The following is a 23,283-nucleotide window of genomic DNA, read 5'->3' as shown; positions in this document are numbered from 1 at the left end:
TTCAAATAAGAAAATCTCATGTTTTTTGGGACTTGATATACATCTAACATTCTCACTGTGCATACCTGATAACCTTGTTTGTGCTGCTCTAGCTTTGGTACGACATCGCCGGTGCTTCCTTAACTCCAGTGAAACAAGCTTTCTCTCATAAAAGAGAGAATGAGAGTCTACAGCTTCCAGATTCATATCCAGCCTCCCATTAAGATCTTCTCTGGAAAGTATAACAGAGAGACATACTTAAATGCTCTTTATATTTCTCTCTCTGATGGTACAAAGAAACTTGGCAGATTAAATTTCTTCAATAAATGGTTTTCTTCACACAGAGCAAAAACAATTACTATCAGTCCAGATTTGCTCCATTTAAAGCTTACAAAAGTTCAGAGCAAATCTTTCAAGTACTTCACTGCATTCACTTAATGAAATTGGTTATGTAAGGTGTGAGCAACACAATTCTTTCCTATTTTGATTGGTTTGGGGTCAAATAGGTGTTGATCCAGGACTTAGAAAGCAAAGCTATGGAAATCTAAATTCAGAATAAACTCTAAAAATTCAAATTATTTAAGAAGCATTTACCGAGATCTTCCAGTGAAAAAGTCTCCTTTCATCTTGTCCCTAAAAAGGGAAACAAAGGCAAAAATCACCCTTCATTCTTGATCAGCATCTCTATTTAAAAGCCTCAAAAATCTTTCATATATAAAACTAAAAGACCAAATTCATAGAATTTCTTCTTAATCCTATATTAAAGGAGGATAAAAGGCTCTACAAGAGGAATTGTGAGCAGATGTTCTAAAAATAATGCTTACATTTTTCTAACCCATATGGGAGATGTCATTACTTACCACTAATATCTAGAAACATCCCTGAAATTACACAGCAAAGTATCTTACAGTGCAGTCTTACCTTTCTTCTGTAGTAACTTTACTGCAGAACTCAGATAAGAAAAACTGTGGAAGAGGACGGATGCTAAACACACAATGAAAGTGCATAAAGCTCTCAAGTGAAGTTCAATTAGCAGCATGAATCAAAGCATAACCCAAGGAAAGAGGCATCAAATCATACTTGCATATGTCAAGAGAGAGGGATACTAAACCTCTGGAGTAAATTTTCAGTGTTCACATGAGGGAAAGTTCTGATAGGAATTTATTTTCGAAACAAAAGGTAAACAAGGACCACCTATAATCTCCTCATGAAGAAACATATGTGCTTGGAGGTTTTACATGTCTAGAGTCATCTCTTTCCTACTCCCATGCCTTTCATGTACTGTCCTTTTTACCCTTAAATTTAGAACCGAGATGTATAAGAGTAAGAAAAATCTCCACAATAACCAGCACACCAGAAAAGTGATGTACAACTATTACTACCCTTTATAAATCACAAATTGACGTTTATAACATTGTATAAGTGAACAATCAATGTTTTTCATGCTGTTTGTGTCCTCTGTCTCCCTCCCAAACTCAAAATCATTCTACCTGTCTTGAAACAGACGTGTAGCCAGCATGTAGTTCATTGATGTCTTGTACTCTAAAAAGGATCTGGAAAAACAAAATACAGGATGTATCAAGGTACAGCTCATCATATTGAAAGACATTATATAGAAAAAAAAGTACTCTACAAAAAATATCCAAGAACAAGTTGATTGAGACAACATGCTGTACCACAACAGAAAAGAGGAAATGAGGAGAGCTATCAACCCTTAGATGAAGTTCCTGATGAGGCAAGAGGCATGAAGAAGCACTGTACACTGGAAAGAAGAAAAAAAAAAAAAAAAAGCATAATATAGAATCACTCACTCCTATATAGAGTTTATGGCCCAATGAGAAAGCACACAGGTACACAGTATATGCAGCTGTAGGATGTAAAAGCAGATAGCAGCAATAAGTTATTTAAAGAGAAGACATTTTTATTCTGATAGAAAAGCAGTATCAGTATCTATGAAACAGTGTTTAATAGCCTTCTGTAAGGTGCAATTAGAGAAAGCAGCAATAATAAACAGTAATTCTACCAAAACCCTCAGTACAATCCTGACAGCTGACCGCATTAAACTACATGTACATTACACAGAATATTCCTCAACACAAAGCATCAGTGTAATACTGAGCCATCCTGATGGATTTTGATACATACCCATACAGGTCCCATGTCAATGGGGTAGGAAATATGCGGATGAAACCTCCTCTCCGTTCATTCTCATCTCTCACTCGACGAAGAACTTTTATCTTAGAATGGAAATAAGAAAAAATATATAGCCAGCAAAATAGATGCACTGGAAAAAGAACCTTAGAAAAATCCCTCAACTTCAGAGCATAAAAATGATATCACTGCAGTCCTTGGGGTGAGCTGGGTATGTATGACATACATCCTTAGGCATTTTTATCTTGTGTTTAAATTCCAAAAGAATCTACCATGGCTGGGTTCATATCATGTATGCTTGGCACAACTGAGGCCAAGGGGCAACCCCAAGAGTAAAAGTCAGGAATTCTATTTCCAAAAAAATTGTACTTCTGTCACGCTTTTCATACACATCCACTTGCTCTTTGCTGAGCAAGTTATCCCACACATGGTGTGAAAGCCAAGGTAAATAAAAGATATTTAATAGCCTACTTACCTCTTCCATGGAGAGACCCAGCATAGAGCTTCCTTGCCTTCCTGTTGCTTTTTCTCTCCCTGAGGGCATGAAGTTTTTCATTTCAGCATCACTGGCAGAAAGAGGACGGGTACGCTGCAGAGACACAGTGCAAATATAAATCTTTCCCTTCCTCTCACAAATTTATTAATTTTTTTAAGTTACATTCAAACACCCAGGACTCAATTTCCAGCAGAATCTGTATTCCTAGCATGGCAACACAACTGCAATTCACTGATGAGATAAAGTTGCAGGAAAACCTAGGTCATTGTTATGCATACGTAAATACAAAATGCAAATTCAAATTCACATATGTATGTAAATTGAAAGAAAGGCAATGAGAAGAGTTGCAGAAAATAAATAATTTCCAAGATAAATCAATCTGATGAGCTGTTGCGATGAATTATAACAAAGAACAGGAATTCAGAATATCTCCAGATTAGTAGGATTATATGCAGGGTGCTCTGAAAGTAAGGCTTCTTACTTCCATGGATACCACAACAGATACAAAGAGTAGAAGAGCTCCATTTGGTAGAGCAGATTCTTAGCTACGAAATACTATTTTTCAACATAGTCACAGCCATTAGATACACTTTTTTTTTTTATTTTTAAACTAGCAATGAACAAGAGGCTGTTTGCCATTCTTGTAAACATCTGCACCAGCAGAGGTTACCCACTGTCACTGCTGCCACTGCTGAAATGCACCACCAACCACCATGTGCTCACATGCACTGTTTGGTCCCTATAAACCTTCAACAAGCATTGATAAATGTCAATGGCATCCATTTTTCCCTTGTGGAAGAACTCAGTTTCACATCTTTGATTCATCCACGCTTCTATGCCAGACACCATTTTGTCAGATTGCTCCTCTGCTGCCATCAGTCACGCAGCACGGTTCAACCTCTACTGCCATACCACCACCACCTGCTTCTGATGTTCTGGGCCAACATCATAAAACAGGAGGCATTACTTTTAGAGCAGCCCTTGTACACTCTTAAAATTCCAGCAAGACTGAAATCTTTTAACACATTCTGAAGTACATTTTAAGCTTGTCTTAAGCCCATTTCAGATGAAACGCTTCTGGAGATTAAAAAAAAAAGCATTAAAAGTTGAGCTCAGAAAGTCTCATGCCTTTATATAAAATTCAAACTACCTCTTAGCAGTACACCAAACAAAGAATGTACTAGAGAGCTTTCTTATTTTAGAAAGAAGTGAAAAAAACATGACTGAAACCTTAACTGGGAAAAGTCCAATGGAATAACCCATACTGCTCAGTTAGAAAACAAACTCATGGCAACATCAGATTTCATTTTTATTTGTAAGAAGCCCTTACAGAATCAAAATTGAATTCCAGTCTCACTTCATTATAAATTGCAAGCGGCTGTTCAGAATTCACAGATGAAACAACCACAACAGCAACAAGCATTGCACTAGAATGGGTTATGCTCTACAGTGAAGGCAGAGAAAATTTCAAAGAAAATTGACATTGCCATTTTTTTCTGAAATAAGTTGTTAATCCTAATGGAAACCGGTTAAATAGAACAAGAGAGAATGAGGCAACCTAGATGAGAGGGGTAGGTAACAAAAGCGTTTGTAAAAGAAATAAAAATGTCCGTACTCAAACATGTTTGATTGATGCTCTTAGACTGACACCCTCCCACTTAAGGCCATCTCTCTTCGTAAACTTTCCTCTAAGCCAAAAGCACAGCTCTACAACTTTGCTTCAGTAATTTCCTCCTTTAATGCAGGACTTTGCTATAACACAGAAATGCTTCCAACTACACAGAATTCTTGCTTTTGACCCAGCTTATCTTTAGCAGTGTAGATAAATCCAACCACTTTGATTTAATCTCCAAATTCTCCAAGCATCTCTCATTCCCACACCATGATTTTCATTATACTAATCACTGACAGCAGTTGGCACAAAGATCTTTCCTATTCTCTGTGAAACCTCATTATTCAGTCAGACGTTTTTCTCCCAGTCTTATCTTTTCTCATAGCCTCAGCTAAACTTACATTGAATGACCTAAAATGGCAGCCCACGGAACAAATTTGGATCTCAAGACAATTCCATCTGTGCTACCTTCCTTCCTGCTGGGAAATCACAGAAAATTAGAATGAATCATCACTACTGTGCTAGCTCATGAAGCCCAGCAGTAAAATGATGCCTATCAAGTCTTCACACAGTCAGGTGCTTAGAATTATAAACTAACACTGATTCATCCATATGGATTGCATGGAGGGTGCCAAGACTATCGTACAAGGTAATGTCCAAAATGGCATTCTTCACATTGGTGAAGGAAGCTGAATCAAGTCAAGTACTTACCAGTCTGGTGTTTGTTGGTTGGGATTGTGCAGACACAGGACGCTGCAAGAAACACACAAAGGGGAAAAATAAAGCCTTGTATTCTCCAAAACACTGTCATCTCTGCCTGCACTGCAGAGGAGCAGTGAGTGCCCTAAAGCAAACAAGTATAACTGAAGTCCAGAAAAATAGCTAACAGCTTCTATCACTTTGTTTCAGATCATGCTCACATCCACCACAAAAACATCCTATCCCTGTTCCAGAATACAACACTAATCCTAACTCAGACATGCTCAACAATCATTGACAGTGCATCTGGACATATGCATAATTTCCAAAAGCACACACATACACACAAACGAACTCTTTAAATGGAGGAATTCAACTCTCAAGATCAAAATTCATATTTTTGTAAGATAAGAGCTACCTACAGGAAAATATCTATTAGCTATTTATTGAGAAGAAACAGATGCTGCCAAGCAGAGCTTTTAACAGAATGGATAGAGAAAAAAATAGTAAAAATCCTGACATTCCAGAAGCTATTTCACTTAAGTATCCACACATTACTCCAATTTTTGTGGAGAAACAAGATGTTACTTAACATTCCAGCACATATGCAGAAACATGATCAGAATGTCAAAAAGTACCCAATATTACTTAAGGATTCATTTGGCACCAGGTCTACAAGCAAGACCAGTTTGATGGCAGAAGTATGACTGAAAAAAAACTATTATCATATGAGCTTAGATTCTTCTTGCCTTTGGTGGTATTCAGGCTGTTTTTTTCCTCTTGTGCTCAAAGGTGTAAGAAAGGATTCTCAAGAGATGTATGTATCATTCGTAGTTGTGCTACTGCCAAGTTTGTTTCTATAGTTGGTCTATACAAAACATGCCACTGTTCATTTATTGCATACAATTAATTGAAATGGTTTCAGTCCAAATCAACAAGTTACAATGGAAACCACTCAACTGTTGGTCTCACTAGGGGAAGAAAAGCTTTGAGAGACAAATCAAAGGAATTGCACAAGAAATCTGCGGTCCAGACTGGTAAAACTCATGAAACATTAGTCACTGTAACCAGCTCATGATCCAGAACACTAGTATCAGGCTTTCTTTCCCAGGAAGTGATTTTTCTGACAATTAAAGATGGCCTATGCAAACAATTACAACTCAGAAATCCTGAAGGAATTTTAAAAAATAATATAAAGTAGTCTTTGCAAGCAAGAGTAGGCACAGAAGTATACAAGATTCAACAACATCTGAGATAAAACATACGTCAAGAGCAGACACGGTATTCTTGAAGCACAGAAAGATCTACAGATCTAATTACTCATGGGATTTCCACCTCGATTCTTAAAGCAGAAAGCTATTCCCAGCAAGCACAGGTGAAGCAGACAAACATCCCAAAAGAAAATTTAGACTTATCTTGTGATCACTGATCTACCATATGAATCTTTGCATACTTCAACTGTTCAGGCCTTAAGAGCCATTTGTAGCCCTCAAGTAAAATTAATCTATAAAACTTAAAAACTCCTGAAAATTCAATGCTTTCTAACAGCTCAATTTTCTGAGACTGTAGCACTTTTTTTTTTTTTGTTGAGGCTTTTCTGTAGTTCCATTGGAAATCCAGATAACCCCACCTACAGAAATGGTGCGAGTTGGAAGGCACCTAAAATATTATGTATTTTCTAGGAGCAGGGACACCTTCCAGATCACATTGCCCAGAGCCTCATCCAGCCTGGCCTTGAAGACCTCCAGGGATGGGACATCCACAGATTCTCCAGGCAGCCTGTGCCAGTGCCTCATCACTCTCATTGTGAAGAATTTCTTCCTAATGTCTTATCTGAATCTACCCTCTTTTACGGTAAAACCATTATCCTTTGTCGTTTTGTTACACTCCCTGATAGTCTCTACCCTCAATTTCTCACCTTTCAGCCAAATTCACAGAATCACAAGGTTGGAAACGACCGGCAAGATCATCTAGTCCAACCACCCTCCCATTCCTATTGGTACCACAAGCACTAAACCATATCTCGTAGCTCCTCATCCAGGTGCCTCTTGAACACCACCAGGGACGGCAACTCCACCACCTCCCTGGGCAGCCATTCCAGTGCCTGACCACCCTTTGAGAGAAAAAGTTTCTCCTAATATCCAACCTAAACCTCCTCTGGTATAACTTCTGGCCATTTCCTCGGGTCCTACTATTAGCCTGGGAGAAGAGGCCAGACCCTTTTGCACCACAGCCTCCCTTCAGGAAGTTGTAGAGTGCAATGAGGTCTCCCCTGAGCCTCCTATTCAATGAGCCTCCTAAATTCAATGAGAATTACTTACTGCTACCTTCCTCAGCTCTGGCACGTTGAAGTCACTTACCTGCAGCTTCTGGTATGGGTTTCTCCTGACAGACTCTGATGAGTGATAAGCAGTCCGGCTTGATCGCTGGCCTGGATCTTGACATACAAAGCCTGTGGGGATCAGGATATCTATCGGTGAGACCTTATAGACAGATAAGCTCTGAAACACAAATCTAGCATTCCTGCTAATAGTCACATTCTGTATGTACACAAGTTTCTTGTCACTGCTTAAATATCAAAAAAGATGCCTCTTTTTTATGCCTAGCATTGTATAATTCCAATCTTTGCACATCACATTGCGCACTGCATTTCTGGGAAAAAAAAAAACAACAAAACAAAGCTCACTCCAGAAACAACTACTTTAATCAGTAAGTTGGGCTGCTGAATATCACACACAGGCTCCTCCCTCAAACAGCTGTGCTGTGTACTCGATGACAATTCTATCGCTTCTAGCAATAGAGGTAGGTTGCTTAAGTAACTGAACCAAGATGTACTATGAACGCCTAAAGGTGCTGTGCACTAAAAAGTCATGCAGTGTTCACAGTCTTGGCTCCATTTCTACAGAGCATAAACAGAACTCACACACTCAACCTCAAAGTACACATACACTGATTCTGAGCACTAAACAAAAGCCAATTGCTTAAGACAAAACAGTATGTCTTAAAATATCCAAGTATCAACTCTTAGTATCGCCTAAACACAAACAATTAGATTATTTACATGCTAAAGCTGAAATGTCCACCTATAATTTCCCAGTGCTAAACGCAGTTGTTCTCCTTAACTAGGATGTTCCTCTATTATAGTCATCTAGTAACCTAACGAGCTTTCTAACATGCAGCCCATTAACATACTTTTTATCATTTCTAGATGAGGTAAAGATTCAAGAAGCTCTTAGTTACACTCACCTACAAGGGTGAACATATCTGAGAGCATGCTTGCTTTGATCTTGAGGTCCAAAGGTGCATCACTACCCCACATACAACAGAGAACAAGCAGGATTATTTGTCTGGTATTCAATCAGAGAAGTACATCAGTAGACAAGATCCACTGTGGTAAAATTTCTTTGCATTAGATTCTTAACATACATGTAATCAATATGCAAGGAGGCTCACACACATTAGGTAACCACCAAACAGCAACAGATTCACCTAGTTCTTTTTATAAACACTTCATCTATTGATTTTTTGACGTTTACACAGCTTTTGTCTTCCGATGCAGAAATGTCCAATCTTATTTTAGTTCTGCTTATGCTACATTTCATAGAATAAGTGTTTCTGTCAGAATTCTCGGAAAGAAAAAAAAAAAAGATAGCAATCTATTCCTTTGCCATGTAAAATCATGAAATCAGAGGGGTTAGCTCTAAATGCATGGGAAAAATCAATTAATGAAGGTGAAAGATATGAACAGATCAGATATATAGTGACAAGTGATATATATCCATAATTTTTCCAATAGACATCAATGAATAAAATTCAGATTAGACAAATGAAGTTAGATTTCTTGGGAAGCAGAAAAATCAACCACTTTTTACAGTACAGTGAGACACAGTAACAACTTGGAGAAAAAGACTGGCAATCATAAAGCAAGGCAAAGGATGCATATACTAGTTAGAGTTTTAAAATGTAAAAATAATCCACTACGTACATATGAGCACAGACCAAAAGGCCCAGAAATTAAATACAGTGGCACCTGTGAACTAAATGGGTACTGAGGAAGCTTCATTAGAATATAAAGGTCAGAGTAAGGGCCAAGACAGCACTCATATTTTGGATTTCACTGAAAGAATACCAAAAATGCAACCCCAAGAATACATCTGCATACACTAGTCTCATAATGTATACACTCCGCATATGCATATGGGAATTCGTCTGCATACACAAGTCTCATAATGGCTGAACTCTGCTTTGACTCCAAAATCTTAAAGTATCTGCTTGGCCAAACAGATTGAAGTCCCACACAATAGTCTGGAGAGTTTCAAGTTTTTTTCTATGATGGGAGATTATGAAGTGTTAACAACAATGATGGACTGTAGAGGAGAAAGAATTAAAAAGAAAATGGAATCCCAACTGGGTTCTTTCAAAACCTTTTGCTGCAGTAAGTTTATTTCTGCAAAGGGAAAAGCAAATAAGTGTTCCGTCAGCTGTTAGCAGTGGAACAAATACATCACAGACCTCAGGAAATCATGCTGTCCTAGGAGCACAAGTTGCAAGGCTGACCATCTTCAGCAACAGATCACAGCCTCAGCCTGAAAATCACTTACCAGGCCAGTGATGGAGATAGGTTCACTTCCAACAGCCAGGGCTTGAGAGTATCATCAATAAGGACATCAAATCCATACAGCTCTGAAAACACAGCACTGTAAATTTACATTATAGCACCTTTAAACATCTAGAAAAAATTCAACATTATTTTATATCAGGTCATCTCTATCTACATCATTTACGTGAAATCCAGCTAACTCTCTAGTGCTGAATAAGTAACATTTCAAAAGTAGGAAGTTTCACTCCCTCAGAATTCAAATTAAATGTACTCTGTAAGGAAAAGAAAAAAGCAGAAAATGAGTCTAGGAAAACGCTATATAGAAAAATGAACTCTTTGCCATCCACAAACTTCATGTCATGCAGAATTCGTTTTTACACAGAGTTTACACAGGGCTTTTTTTATTGGATCCCAGAAACAACAAAACTTTTCATCCCCATATTCATTGTTCCAGTCAGCTACAGAAAATTGTATCTAATTGTATCAGAAAGAGCATCAGCATCTTTCCAGTTCTTCCTCTATGTTTCTCTGCAGTATCCTCACAAGTATAGAAGGGTGTTCTCTGCAGCTCCACCAACATGGATTACCTCCCACAACTCTACCTCTTTGACAGTTTCCCATTTTATAGTAAATCACTGTAGGAATATTAGCTTCTAAAATGTCTCTCTCCTTCATAACATATTACATCCGCAAGATGTGTTCTGTGCAGGTCATAACGAAGCCAGCTTCCTTTTCCAAGATGGATTTTACTGTTTTGTTCTATACACAAAATCTCTCTAGTTTGGACCGAGTTGCAAGAAGACAAAGACAACTGTAAATCAGAAGTTGGCACTAATGCAATTTTCTCTTCCAGCATTAAGAAACATATTTAATGACTCTGTGTGCAACTCATGCACATTTTTTCAAAACACTACAGAACAGGGTATTGGCAGAGAAGAAGGCTTTCCATGGAATCAACTGGTGCCTGAAGTGGAAGCTGAAGAATTTATTTGCCATGCTGCTTCCCTTAAATTCTGCTCCTGGCCTTTTGTCGTCTGCCTGATGCTCATGCTGGCTCCAGGGAGCTGGACTGCCTGACAAGATCTTCCTAAGCGGAGATCTGTATGAGAGCTCAAGTAGCTTATGATAGGAAGATAAAGAGCTACAGGGAGGGACTTGGAAGAGGAAGAAACGGCAGTAGGATTTGAGAGTGTTGCCTGCTCACTCTTCTAGACACCGTAGCCAGAGAGTGAGTAGAAAGCAAAACAGCAGAGTTAAGGAGTCGGTTCATTCCAAAGAAATGAGGCTGAATCTACATTTGGCTCTCTTGCTCCCCAGACTGGAAAGGCTGCATTGTAGGAAAAAGGAGGAGGTTGCGATTATGGGAGTAAACGTTAACAAAACATTTTGTCCAAAAGAAACCTCTGATGCTTTTAATACGTTATTTCAAAAGACAATTCCAGGTTTAGGGAAGACCTGTGACTATTACTGCACAGTAAATTCCAGTGGACAGGCAGTTCATGCCCAAGACACAGAAGCAGTGAGTGGGCCTATGACAGCTGCTGGCCTGCAACCTCTCAGCCCCAGTCAGGAAGCAAAGCATTTTGTTTTGACTAGCTTACACTTCTTTCACTGCTGGCCATTCCCTCCCTCAAAGGACCTTTGCCTTTCCCTTATGAGTACCTTGTTTATCAGGACAGTAGGATCCTCAAGGCAATGCCATTGGCTTCATTTCATTGATAAACACTATCATTATCACACCTAATGTGACATTAGGTATCTAATGTCACATGCAATGCCTTTGAGTCTCCTAGTTAGACTCCACAGCCACTCCACAATGGCTAAAGTCTCCTAAGCCATATCTGCAGTACGTAGACAGATGTGTTTGCTACTTTAGGGCATCAGTAGCAAATTATCATCCATGTTCTGATAAATGTATCGGGTCCCCATACTGGGCATAGCACAAAGAGTTCTCAAGTCTGGCTGAGATTAATTAAGAAGATGAATTACCTATATTCCCAATTATAGTAATGTCTCCTTGGCATTCTTTCACATGTGGAAAACGCACAACCTGGATTAAAAACAAAAGTAGTACCCTCTCACTATGAAACTCAAAATTACGTGTACAAAAAATTTAGAATCATGTAAATATAACAAAGGCCAGAAGTATATCCTCTGAAATTATCAGTTTCAGCAAGACTGACACTTTCTTCTGAGTGAAGAAAAAGGCCAGAAGAGCCGTTGCTGCATCAAGCTGCAGTAACAGTAGATTTACAACAACTCATCTTGCACCACTGTTCTTATTAAAAAGGAAAAAGGGAAGAAACCAAGATACCAAGTTTCCACAGTGCCTTCTCTCACTCCACTCACCCTGCTACTATGATCCACAAAAACATTTCATCCTTTCAATTTGCTATAGCCAAAATTCAGCAGGGACAGCCTCTATTCTCTCATTCCCATTAAGAGAAATCACTGCTACCAGAGCATCCCAATCCTCCCAAGAGAAGTGCTAGCTTTAGACTGAAGACTAAGAGCAAACAGTTCAGTCAGAGATAAATGTTTATTTTTTAGTCTTTAATGAATGTCATTAAAGAATAAGAGGAAGGCTTGATACATTTTCTCAAGCTTTTGGTTCTAGTAAACTACCATATAGTCAAAGTTTGGCTTATATTTCTGCCAAAGACTGCACTGGTTCTCCCTTTTAGACAATATTACCAAAGAATTCACTATTCTCTGTTAAGTCTAGCAACTAAGTCACAAGTAATAGCTTGCAGCGCAAACAATGTTTTCATAATTTTGCATAGAATAAGCTCAACTGCTAGAAGGTCACTGTAATTCTGGTCCTTGTTCTCAGCTCACTCACTAGGGAAAGAGCAGCAGATTTATTGCAGAAGAGGTTTTCTGTAATTTAACGGAAGCAACCTGAAGTTAGGAAGTGACACACACAGAAAAAAGTTGCAGAGTCGCAAAGTGCAACCCTTTTGCTTTTGCAACAAAGACAGATTGTCCCATTTTAAACGAGCATATCTGCAAAGACGCTCCCACTGATTTTCAGCTGAGCTCTGGATTCTACTTCATCAATCCATTAGAAACCACTTACAGCCACAAAGTGACAAGTAAGGAGAACAGTGCCGGGACAGACTAGCTCCTACTGAGCTATCACTATAAGACATACTGCTCAAATGTTTCTTACCATTTAGTTGCAAGATGATAGTTTCAGTCAAATTTGAAGATACACATATACTACAAAAACTACCTTAGTACATTATAATCATCATTAGGAGATCCATCCAGGATGGTACAATACTCCTGAGACTGATGGGAGGCAGAAGATGCTGAGGACAATCTTCTTCAGATTCAAAATGGTATCTTTACATACTGGCTTTACAGCAAAGACTGGCAGCAAGGAAATAAAAGTAGAATGGATTAAGCTTCACAGAAAAAGAATACACGTGGGGAATAGTTGTTCTGCTCTGGCTTTGTCATATACCTTAATCCAGTTTCAGAGATGAAAACATACGCACGTGGTATATGTAAGGCTGGCCTAAGCTTCCAGACAGGGACTTTCCTAGAATAATGTCAAGCAAGCGTGCACAGAAATTCCTTAATAATCTCAAATTTTCATATCCTTCAAAATTCTTCAAAGATGAGGCCAGCACCATTCAATACTAAAAGTTGTTAGCACTCTCCCAATTGCTACTGCTAGGAAAACCAAGAGTTCACAAACAACAGTAGTGTAGATGGTTGAAGACTGGTGATTAGAAATAAATAAAGACTTTAAGTATTTAACTCACCACACAAGTAGTACAATGATTTGCCTGCTCTATCTTATCTTGATATAAATGAGATTTAGAAGCATAAGTATGATCAATTTAGCCTTAGAACAAAGTAGAGGCTAAACAGGACATTCAGTGCCTTGCTGGGATCAAGAAACACATACATTACCCTACCCTGCCTTGCCTTCCTGATTGCACAAGTGCTCAACAGTGTCACTGCTGAGTTGACCAGAGCTGGGAATGAAACAGAGGACTTAATGTTTTGCTTCTCCAGGCTCATATGGCACTACACAGGATGCTGGTATGAGTAAATCCTGCACACAGGCACCTTCATTTCATCCATTGCTAAACAATCCTACATAGAGTTTTCAAATTGCCTGAAAACAGCTCTCACTGTCTTTTCTAGTCCACCCAGAAGTGCCTACACCAGAAGAGAACAAAGCAGTCTTTAATCTGCTTGAGCTCATGTATCCCCATTGCACCTCCTCTTCACACTGATATATCATGTCTTTCAAAGTCAGTGCAAAATCCAGTTTCTGCTTGAAGAAGGCTCCACCAGTAACCAATAACTGAACTGGTTAAGAGTTTTTACCTGCAGCTTAATTTTAAATAAGGAAAAAATAAGAGTGCTGAGTTCACGTTGTTATTACAAATGCATGAAGATGGCTGCAAGAAAGCCATGTAGTACTTCACAACTTTATGATGCAATTCAGAGGAACAAAACTACTCAGCATCTGAAGACCTCTGAGAACCAGTTATTAGTAGAGTGCAGTTAACAGCTCACACTACATGGCTAAAAGGGAACTGACTACAATCTTTCTGCAAATATTCAGCAGCACGCCACTTTGACATTAGAAAGAGAATCATTCTGACCTACCACTCTCACTTTCTAGGCAAGCAAGGGTAGCTGGAACCATACAGACTGTCTCACCAGTCTTGTTTTAGAACATGAAGAAGCCATGAATGGAGTCTCTTCCCTTTAATCTAAAAGACAAGTATATCACATTAAAAATTTACTGCAGGAGTGAAGCACCACAGCAGGAGATCTAAATTATTACAGAAATAAAGAGGAAAGCCTAATCTAAGCAAATTAAGTACTTATGACACAATTTTTAATCAGGAAGGTGGTAACTGTGCTGGAGTCCTATTTCCCACAACAGCATTGCAAGTACTGGAATAAAATACACATCAAGTTACTCATGTTCATTGATAATATTTTGAAATAAGGCCTACCTCTGTATCTGTCCTTCAGATACTTGTTTTATAAGTGTGAGGTACTCTTTAAATTATCAGTCTCTCTCAGGACACACATGCAGTTTCATTGTTTGCAGCCCAGAGGGAATTAAAAGGCTCCTGGGAGCCTCTGCATGCTAACTCGAAATCTTCATTCCCAGTTTTCTTCCTCATGTTAACAGCCACTAATTCAGCCATTCTGAACATTTCCAGCTAGAACAACTGCCTTTTTTGTGTTTTTTTTTTCAACACAGTCAAAAGTGGCACAAACAAAGTGACACAGGGATGAAGAAAAAGCCATACAGCATGACAAGGGAAGCTCAAATCCTTGGGACAAGGACCACCACTTAATTGCAAGGGAAGGTGGCAGAAAGTGTAGAGCTCTGGAAATGCCTCAGGCTCCCTAGGGAAGCAGCATGGCTCCTACTTAAGCTCTCTTTCCTGGGAAGCTCTAAATTTATGTTTACATTGAAACAAATGGAACAAAACAGTTTATTTGTGGGGGAGCATCTGAGAGGGTGGTTAGCACAGCCCTGGGGAGGCAGCAGGAAGTGGAATAACCTCAGAGCCAGGCCCAGCAGAAAGTACATGAGGAACACGAATTTCCACATACACAGCTTGCTGGAGTCTAGAGACACAACAGAGAGGAATATAGGAGGAAAAAAAAAAAAAAAAGAGGTAGTTAAGACAGCTTTTTGTTGTTTGTGTTTTGCTTTTTAATCTAGCTGTTGATGTTTCTGGAATAGATTCTGGAGAATTACTACTTCACTAAAAAGACCACCTAACTCAAGTCCCCATGTATGCCAAAGCTCTCCAACTTTGAACAAAGACATCAGAGCTACTTTGGGGAAGCTAAGGTAACTTAGCAGGTCACTAACGTATCAGCCACGTGTCCTTGGATTTTCGCCACCCCTAAGAATCCAAAGATGACAACATTTATATTAGAGTGTAGAAAGCTATACAACAGTAAATACCCAAGTGCAATGCAAAGACCACACAAATGGAATTACCTGTCACAGCTAGTTTAAACATAAGGCCCAACAGCTAAACACAGAAACTGAAACATTCTAGAGTCTTCTCCCCTGCCCCAAGACTGCTCCCTTGTGTGTGCATCTGCGTGAGCTGAGGGCAGCTAAGAGCAGGAGGAGGCCTCTTCAGGGAAGGTTGGGAAGCAGCCACTGGAAAGCAGGAGAAGGCACACTGTGGTACCAGCCACTGCTTTCTGGACCTCTTCCCAGCATCTGCTGCCAGCAAGTTCTCAAAGCTCTTTGCCAGCACATAGTTCTGCATCCAGCTACTGCCAGAAATAGGCTTCGACGCCGCCCTGCGGAACTCTCACACAAGTACAAGCCCAGAAGCATTACCACCACTGTCATTCCAGGAACTGCATTACACATCTCTTCTTTAGCCATCAAACCCCTGTAGGACTATAAATCAGAACTATATCGAGCCATGTAGCCCAACAGAAAGTATTAAGTACTCTGAAGGGATATTTAATTATCTATAGCTATCCTTTGCAAGGGCTAGTGGGTCAGTTATTTCAACTTTCCAGCACTTCTCCAGTTGCCTTTCATATCACTTTTCATCATCCCCTTTTTTAGTATGAGACTCTCATGAATGACACCGGCACAGCGGCAATTGCAATTCAACAACCTCTGGCCCCAGAGGCCTATAGTGAGCTGAAAAACAGAATCAACTTCCTTGCAATAGGAAATGCAAGCACTGGAAAGATGCAACTTTCAAAAAACAGTCAAAAACCAATCAACACAGATGTCACCAGTTCCTTACCAAAGCAGCTGCCACGATGTGAAAGAAAAGTTTTACAAGCTGTAGCAATGGGCAGCTCAGCAGACGCTACAGTCTTGATAATCAGGTCTTCCACACTGGCCATCAGTGCTGAACAGAAGGAAGAAGGGGAGAAAAAAAAAAGTAGATTGTGAAGCAACACACCATATCTAGAAAAACATGAATATTTAGACATCAGACAGATACCTTTGTGAACCAAAGTTCATGAGAGCATATGAATGGCAAAGCAATCTTTGGAAGTCCATGCAAGCAGTAACATACGCATGCATACATAACCTACTGCAAAAATGGTCACAAGTGAGTATGATACAAGAGTATAAGTACAATGCAAGTAAGCAGAAACATGTGGCAAGCACATCAGCACAAGTCAGCTGGAGTCTGATCATTGCTCTCTCAGGGCATTAGGAAGGATTAAGCGAGAGTGTATTAGCAAGGTAAGCCTTTAAACCACAGCCACTAAAGTACAAAATATTTTTTTGTTGTGGAATTCCATGTAACACATGTTCCATGACATTGCACCTTCCTCTAAAGTAGCTGTTCCCAGACTAGGACTTAAAAATTTCTTCAAAATGATACGACTATTGACAGCTCCCAGTCCTGTCTATAACCTGTAGCTTCAGTTACAAAGCTCTCTCTGGCTTCTGTATAAGCCCACAAACAGAGCTCAGAAATAAGAAGCAGAGTCAAAACAGGGAGCAAAAGGCAGGAAAAGATGCACATTAGATACAGACCTGGATCCTACACTCAGTTTGGGATCAATCATGCAACAGAAAGAACATAGTTTCTGTTTTCAAGGACAAACAACAGAGGAGTGAGAGGAGGGGGGAAGGAGCAAACATTAGAGTCCTAGTCTGACAATCTATAAGGATGATAGCATAACCTCTCTCACCCCTCAAAGGGAACACAAGCAAACACATCAAAACCTCCAGCAAACCCACGCAAATATTTGGAAATCCCTGTCCCAAAAAACATCCAGTACCAATTGACTAAAGAGTTTGATTTAGACATACAATTACTATTTTTTGTGTTTAGCTGATGACATGCAGGGACCTGAATGAGTATGCAAGCAAATTCAGATGTCAGCCTCTCTGTCACAGGAAGCCTAAGTGGAAGCAACAAAGCATGGGAATGTAAGTGCACATAAACATCTCATAGCACAAAAAACTTGCCAGCCCAGACAGAATCAGCACTTTCCAGCCAGAGTTCTGCCTTCCTAAGACCAGAACCAGATACATCAGAGAAAGGTGCAAGTAGTTTTGTAACAAGAGTTACAGAGAAGCCTGCTCACATTGCTCAGCATTTTACTTAAGAGCATGTCTTTTACTTGAAGAGGGCAGTGGAACAGGACTTATCAATATTAATAACTACATCTACAGAGCTGACTGAAAATGTATGGTATAAGTAATCAGACATACACGTGATGGGGAAAAAGTCTACTTCCATCTGAAAGCCAGATTCAAGCCCCTTCCTACACCATCTAACTGTTCCCTGGCAGCAGTTACAGGATGGGCAGAGCTGCTATCAGTAGTGTAACTGATGGCTCAGTGTCACAGCTAATTTATCACTTGAACGATATACCTTGATTCTGCTCTGCATATGCATTTACTCCCAGCAGACCTGGCAAAGGTGGGGAAGAGGGAGCAACTTTATATGAAACACAGACTGAAATGAAAACACTCAGCAAAAACCTGAGCCATGGAAAGATGACACCACATCCAAGATCATTCAAACTGGCACAGCTCTCCAGAGGTTGGTCACTCATCAGACTGAACAGGCCATGGGAGCAGTAGAGGGAGGGAAGCTTTTAGAAGGGATGGAATGACCTTAAGAAACGGGAAATGTAGGTAAAAATATTAAGAAACACACCCTGTGAAAAGCTCAGAATACTACTTGCAAAAGGGAAGGAGACAGGCCTTACCTCTGGGGATAGGACTCATCTCTAGGGATAGAGAATAAGTGCACAACTCTAATGAGAAAGCTGTAAGGAACAACGCTTCCCTCCACCCTGCTCTGATGCTAAATGGGATTCATTGTGGTTCTTCCCTGACTTCTTATGATTCGCCCTTGTGGGATGATTAAGATCTAATAAAGGAAGAAAACAATACAATCTCTACTGACCTGCAGTGTCTCTCCCCTCTTGTTTTAAGTACCTCAGCATTGCGCTCATGCTCCACTTATTTCCATAATCTTCCACTTCAGGATCATCACAGCTAAAATAAACAAGTTAAGTTTACACCAATGGCATAACTGAGGACTGGTACCAAACTTAGACTGAGGTAAGCTGACCCAGCTTCTAGAAATTAAGTTCCATTTTTCAAGTACCTGACATAATCTCCACTCTTCTTGTTGACACTGTAGTTGGTCAGATGCATAAATTGGTTTTTAATGTTCTTCGATGCCTGGTCATACCTCACAGTTGCAAACCTGAAAAGAGAGAAAGGATTTATAGTGTTTCTGGAATGAGCAATACGCTCGCTAAATACAATCTATTACACAGACCATTTGATTCCAACATCTAGGGAGAGGATGTAAGCAACATGACTTCATCAAATGCAACCTCTCTTGACCAAAATAAAATAAAATACAGTTTAGGGCCACAATCAGACACATTTCATTTATTTTTCAGTGTCTTACAGCAGGAAGCTCAATTTCTTCTCTTGGGAGTTTTCCAGACCTAACAGTATGCGTGCTAGACACGTTTTTTTCTTGGCTGCTTCAATTCAGGCCACTTAGCTTTATTGCCACAGCCCCTCCAATTTCACATTTAGAGCTACCAGGAACATGTAATATCCACCAGTCCTGGGAAATGCATACACACATACAGCAGGTATGCTACATGTGCATATTACAGCTAATATTCTATGAAGTCTCTTATAAACACAGCTGAGTTCTTCTGTACTCCACAGAAGCCTTAGAAAAGGAATAGACTTCAATCTCTGCTGACTGTAAATCCTACAACTGTCAATCCTCTTTCTCAAGAATAAGTAAGGAAACGAGGGACAGAACCCTGCAGACCAGATCAATTTGCCCAACAAGGCAGCATCTGCTCCAGGGTGTCGGGGACTATGCAACCCTTTCATATGCCAAAGATGTCATCTGACTTGCGCAGGAGGAAAGCACAAATGGACTGTAATCAGCAGCAAGTCACAGAATCACAGAATCACTGCTATCTCATTCAGCTCGTTAGTCTGAACCCTGTTACAGTCAGCAATACCACAGTTTAAGCAGCTTGTTTTTTCTATCTACATCAGTGATGACTTTCTAACTAAAAAGGCATTAATTACCTGTACTGCAACCAAGTAATCCATTAACGCCCTCTTAGCCATACCTTGTCATCAGAGATGTTTGCACTGAAATTAACCAAAGAACTGATCCAGCTGAAAAGGACAGATTTTAGCTGGAGAGATTGTTTTTTATTTATTTTTTATTTTGCTTTTGTTCTGGGAGTGAAGAAGCAGAGAGAGCAGTAGAGCATATAACTACAAATGGAGTCAGTAACAATTTTTTTTTCAGTAGCCATATTCTCTTTGCTCAGCTACTCAGCTTCACTTTATCTGCACTGCTAAAAGAGAAGAGATGCCTGTCACTGCACAGCACGTCACCTAAAAACAGCTTTTTTGCGCCAAGCTGTTAGCAAATCAGATCAGTTCACCATGCAGAAAGGCTTGGGGTAAAAGAACACAAAGGACAGCACTTGCTCCAAATGTGTACAGGAGTAAAGGCACAAAACTGCATTCAATCTTACCAAAGCATGCTTGTTTAGGAGAAGTTGACTGAATGCTGAAACAACAGATGTGTCTTGGGGAGGGAAGGGAGCTTCCCACAACCAAGCTCTAGTACAGCTGTCCAGGCTACTCCTCCATCATAGCTCATATTGTGCAGCCAGACAGGAAGTGATCACATACCTCTATCAGGAAAAGGTCAACAGGAAGATGCAAATAGCAGCCAGGAAGAGCGCAGGACTGTTTCTTATGACGGCTATGCCAATTTAAAGCCCTTAAAATTGCATCTTGGACAGAAGTCACACTCTAAACATGTAGTTGCACGATCAGCCTTTGTCAATCTAAGGATATACTGCACCTAAAAGCTCAGTGCCTGCTGACATGCATGTTCCAGCCAATCTCCTTGATTCCTTTCACAAACTGTGCAGCCACAGGCAAGTCAGATAAGTTCACAGATCTGACAGAACACTTGAGCAAGTATAGAAGGACACCAATTAACTTTCAATCAGATACAGACACACTTTCTTCTGGGTATGATAAAGGAGGTTGTTAGGATGTACAGTCAGAACACAGAGCGGTGTCTTCACTTTAAGAACAGCCACTGATTAACTTGAAATAAAACAAATATTAAGCAGAAGATAATACCATTTGTGGCCACGTTGGTAACATTCTAGAACCACATGGACCTGCCATCAAGTGCAAGGAAATAATTTTCTTATCCTTTATGCCATTAGTTTCTTTTTCACTATATACTTTCAGCCTCAGATTTTTGATAAAATATTTTAAACAAAAGCTCAAGAAGAGAATGCAGGCCATCTGACTGGTAGAACTATCAAAAAGAAGGAAAACAATCAACAATCCCACATACCCCAAATTATCAGCTGACCATAAATAAATAAATAAATAAAAGTCCATCCAAAATAACAACAAAAATCCCATACCTCCGTATTCTTCATTCCAGCTGTTCTCCTATACTACTATAGTTTAAGAATTTATTATCTCAGAAGAGATAAAGGGGAAGAAGATAAGGTAAAGTGGAAGTAAAACATATGCTACCCTAAGAAGAGTAGCACAAGTGAAAGAAAGCACCAAGTCAGAAGACCAAGTCATTTCCAAGAGAGGAACAAAAAATGGAGGAGGGAGAAAGGGAAGGGAATCTGGAGAATCTGGATGCACAATGAACTTGAAAGAAAAAAAAAAAAAAAAGCAACTCCCTTCACTTTATTAATGCCATCTCTCTTTATCTTTCCCTTATTGTTCTCCACAGTTCAGAAGAAACTGAAGTACACAAGAACATCCAACAAGTTGCACAATAATCTTTTCTTTAGAAAGAACTGCCAAAAACCTCACTTCTCAGTGAAACTGAAGCCACTAATGCCCTCATTTGATAGCCATTTTGAGAAATCTCTCCAGAACAGTACAAGCAAATTCATGAAGCAAACTATGTCATAAAATTTGACATAATTTGTATGCCAAATTAAACTTATTTTTAAATACACAAGTGGGAGCAGAAAAAAAAAAAACCTTCATGAGGCAACCGAGTGGCAAGCTTAAAAAGAAAAAAAAAAACAGCATAATCTTTCACCATATTTTTCTCAGCTTTAACTGTACATGAAGTTAGAGCAGTTGGCAACAGAAACTAGCTGGGAAGCTTGGATTCCTTTTCCACAAATTTCCACAGCTTTTAAAATATTAGCATTTCTCTTCAGTTTAACTGTAAGTTTCCTGGATTTAGCTCTTCTGCTTTGAAAATACTAACAATCCTGTTATGTATTTGATTCTTAATCTTCATCATTCCACCTTAACAATCACCTTTTAGCAGCATACTGAAAGCACCTGTTGTAATACACTTTCAGCCAGATCCTGGAAGACAGCATAGGCAACAAGCTATTTCAAAAAGTCAGGGCTCCTTCAGTACTTTCAAGCAGTGCACAATTAGTTTTACTGCTCTTCTGTTGTTGTCATTGCTGTCAGCTATGCATGTAACCAGAAACATGCCAATATCAACCCCTAGCAGATAACTTCTAAACAGCAGTTTGTTAACTTTGAAAGGCTTGCATTAACTTCCTTCTACTGAGACCATCCTGATTCATTAGTTGTCTGAGTAGCATTCCCTAAGACAGATGTTACCATAGGATTTACATTTCCATAGGAATTGATGATTCAGAAGAGATTCCAGTGTACTTGTATTGTACTGTACGTAAGTACAGTACTGGCAATAGCCCAAACCTCTTACAAGAAATCAGCACTTGCTTGGAATGGCAGAGCATTACTATCACTAGTTATAATTACCTTCAGCACTTTACAATTCCACAGCTTTTTATACAACACATCATTGCACTTTTCTTCCAAAGCAGTAACAAGGCTAAAGTAACAGTAAAGTAACAAGGTAAAGCACCTGCTGCACTTGGTCTCTCCAGGAAAGAGGCTTGTATGCTACAGAATGTCTTACTTCAGCAAAAGATCAGAAATTTTTAGATACAGTAAGGTCAGAGGAACAGGCCTGTAAGATTGGAAAGCAGGAAAAATTCAGTGTTTGTAAAATCTTCTTGCAAAACCTCCTGAGATTAGAATAAACTTTTATTAAGTCTTTCAGTCTTTTAGAGGATGATCAAGCTTCTGTCCACATCATTAAAAAGCACCAGTAACCCTTTATAGACCCAACCTTGAACATTTATCAACTAAAAGGGCCAAGATCCTATAACAGTTTAAAAACTCTATGGGAAGGTGTCACAGAAAGTCTGATATTTTCCCTGTAACACAATTTGCCATAAGCACATGCTGCAACATTCTGTACAAGCTGTTTTCCTAAGCACTAAAGGCTCCATGCCCAGGTATCTCATATTGCTATAATCCAGCCAAGCAGTGATGAAGGCACAAATAACTGAAGCCAGGTCATCATCCGCCAGGATAGGACTGTTTCTTAGCCAAAGTATTACTGGTAGATGCTGCTATGTGGGAGCCTGCAATCAGCCAGGAATCCAAGAATGCTCTGAAATCACAGGCCAATGTATCCACACAGGGAGGCACATCTTCAGCCAAAGGAGGCTATTTTATCACACGAAAATCTTCAAAGATGCCATCTTGTGCTCACTACCACCCCCCACCCCCTTCTTGCTCTGCTTCAGCTCACTGTTATTTTCACCCTGTTGTACCAATCCTATCCAAGCCAGGAACTACACAAATGCTTTGTGTGTTACAGAAAGCCAACACACTCGCTGTTCTGTATT

General features: G+C 39.5%; 1 protein-coding gene across 1 annotated transcript in view; it reads right to left on the bottom strand.

Moving 5' to 3' along the window:
* The window catches only part of TTLL5 (tubulin tyrosine ligase like 5), a gene marked incomplete at both ends in the record, with an annotated part of 117,359 nt that overhangs the window by 81,349 nt on the left and 12,727 nt on the right, over positions 1 to 23,283 (bottom strand). The window contains 12 exons of the mRNA XM_079537529.1: positions 66 to 211; positions 574 to 612; positions 1,470 to 1,532; positions 2,125 to 2,216; positions 2,606 to 2,719; positions 4,950 to 4,991; positions 7,298 to 7,389; positions 8,184 to 8,245; positions 9,539 to 9,620; positions 16,314 to 16,421; positions 18,450 to 18,541; positions 18,654 to 18,755. Of these exons, the coding sequence (XP_079393655.1) occupies positions 66 to 211; positions 574 to 612; positions 1,470 to 1,532; positions 2,125 to 2,216; positions 2,606 to 2,719; positions 4,950 to 4,991; positions 7,298 to 7,389; positions 8,184 to 8,245; positions 9,539 to 9,620; positions 16,314 to 16,421; positions 18,450 to 18,541; positions 18,654 to 18,755 (1,034 nt within the window). The remainder of the gene's footprint in view (positions 1 to 65; positions 212 to 573; positions 613 to 1,469; positions 1,533 to 2,124; positions 2,217 to 2,605; positions 2,720 to 4,949; positions 4,992 to 7,297; positions 7,390 to 8,183; positions 8,246 to 9,538; positions 9,621 to 16,313; positions 16,422 to 18,449; positions 18,542 to 18,653; positions 18,756 to 23,283) is intronic.

This window comes from Tetrao urogallus, assembly GCF_951394365.1.
Source record: "Tetrao urogallus genome assembly, chromosome: 6".
Classification (NCBI taxonomy): domain Eukaryota; kingdom Metazoa; phylum Chordata; class Aves; order Galliformes; family Phasianidae; genus Tetrao; species Tetrao urogallus.
The sequence above is the reverse complement of the archived record's forward strand: the minus strand, read 5'-3'. Positions and strand labels throughout refer to the sequence as shown.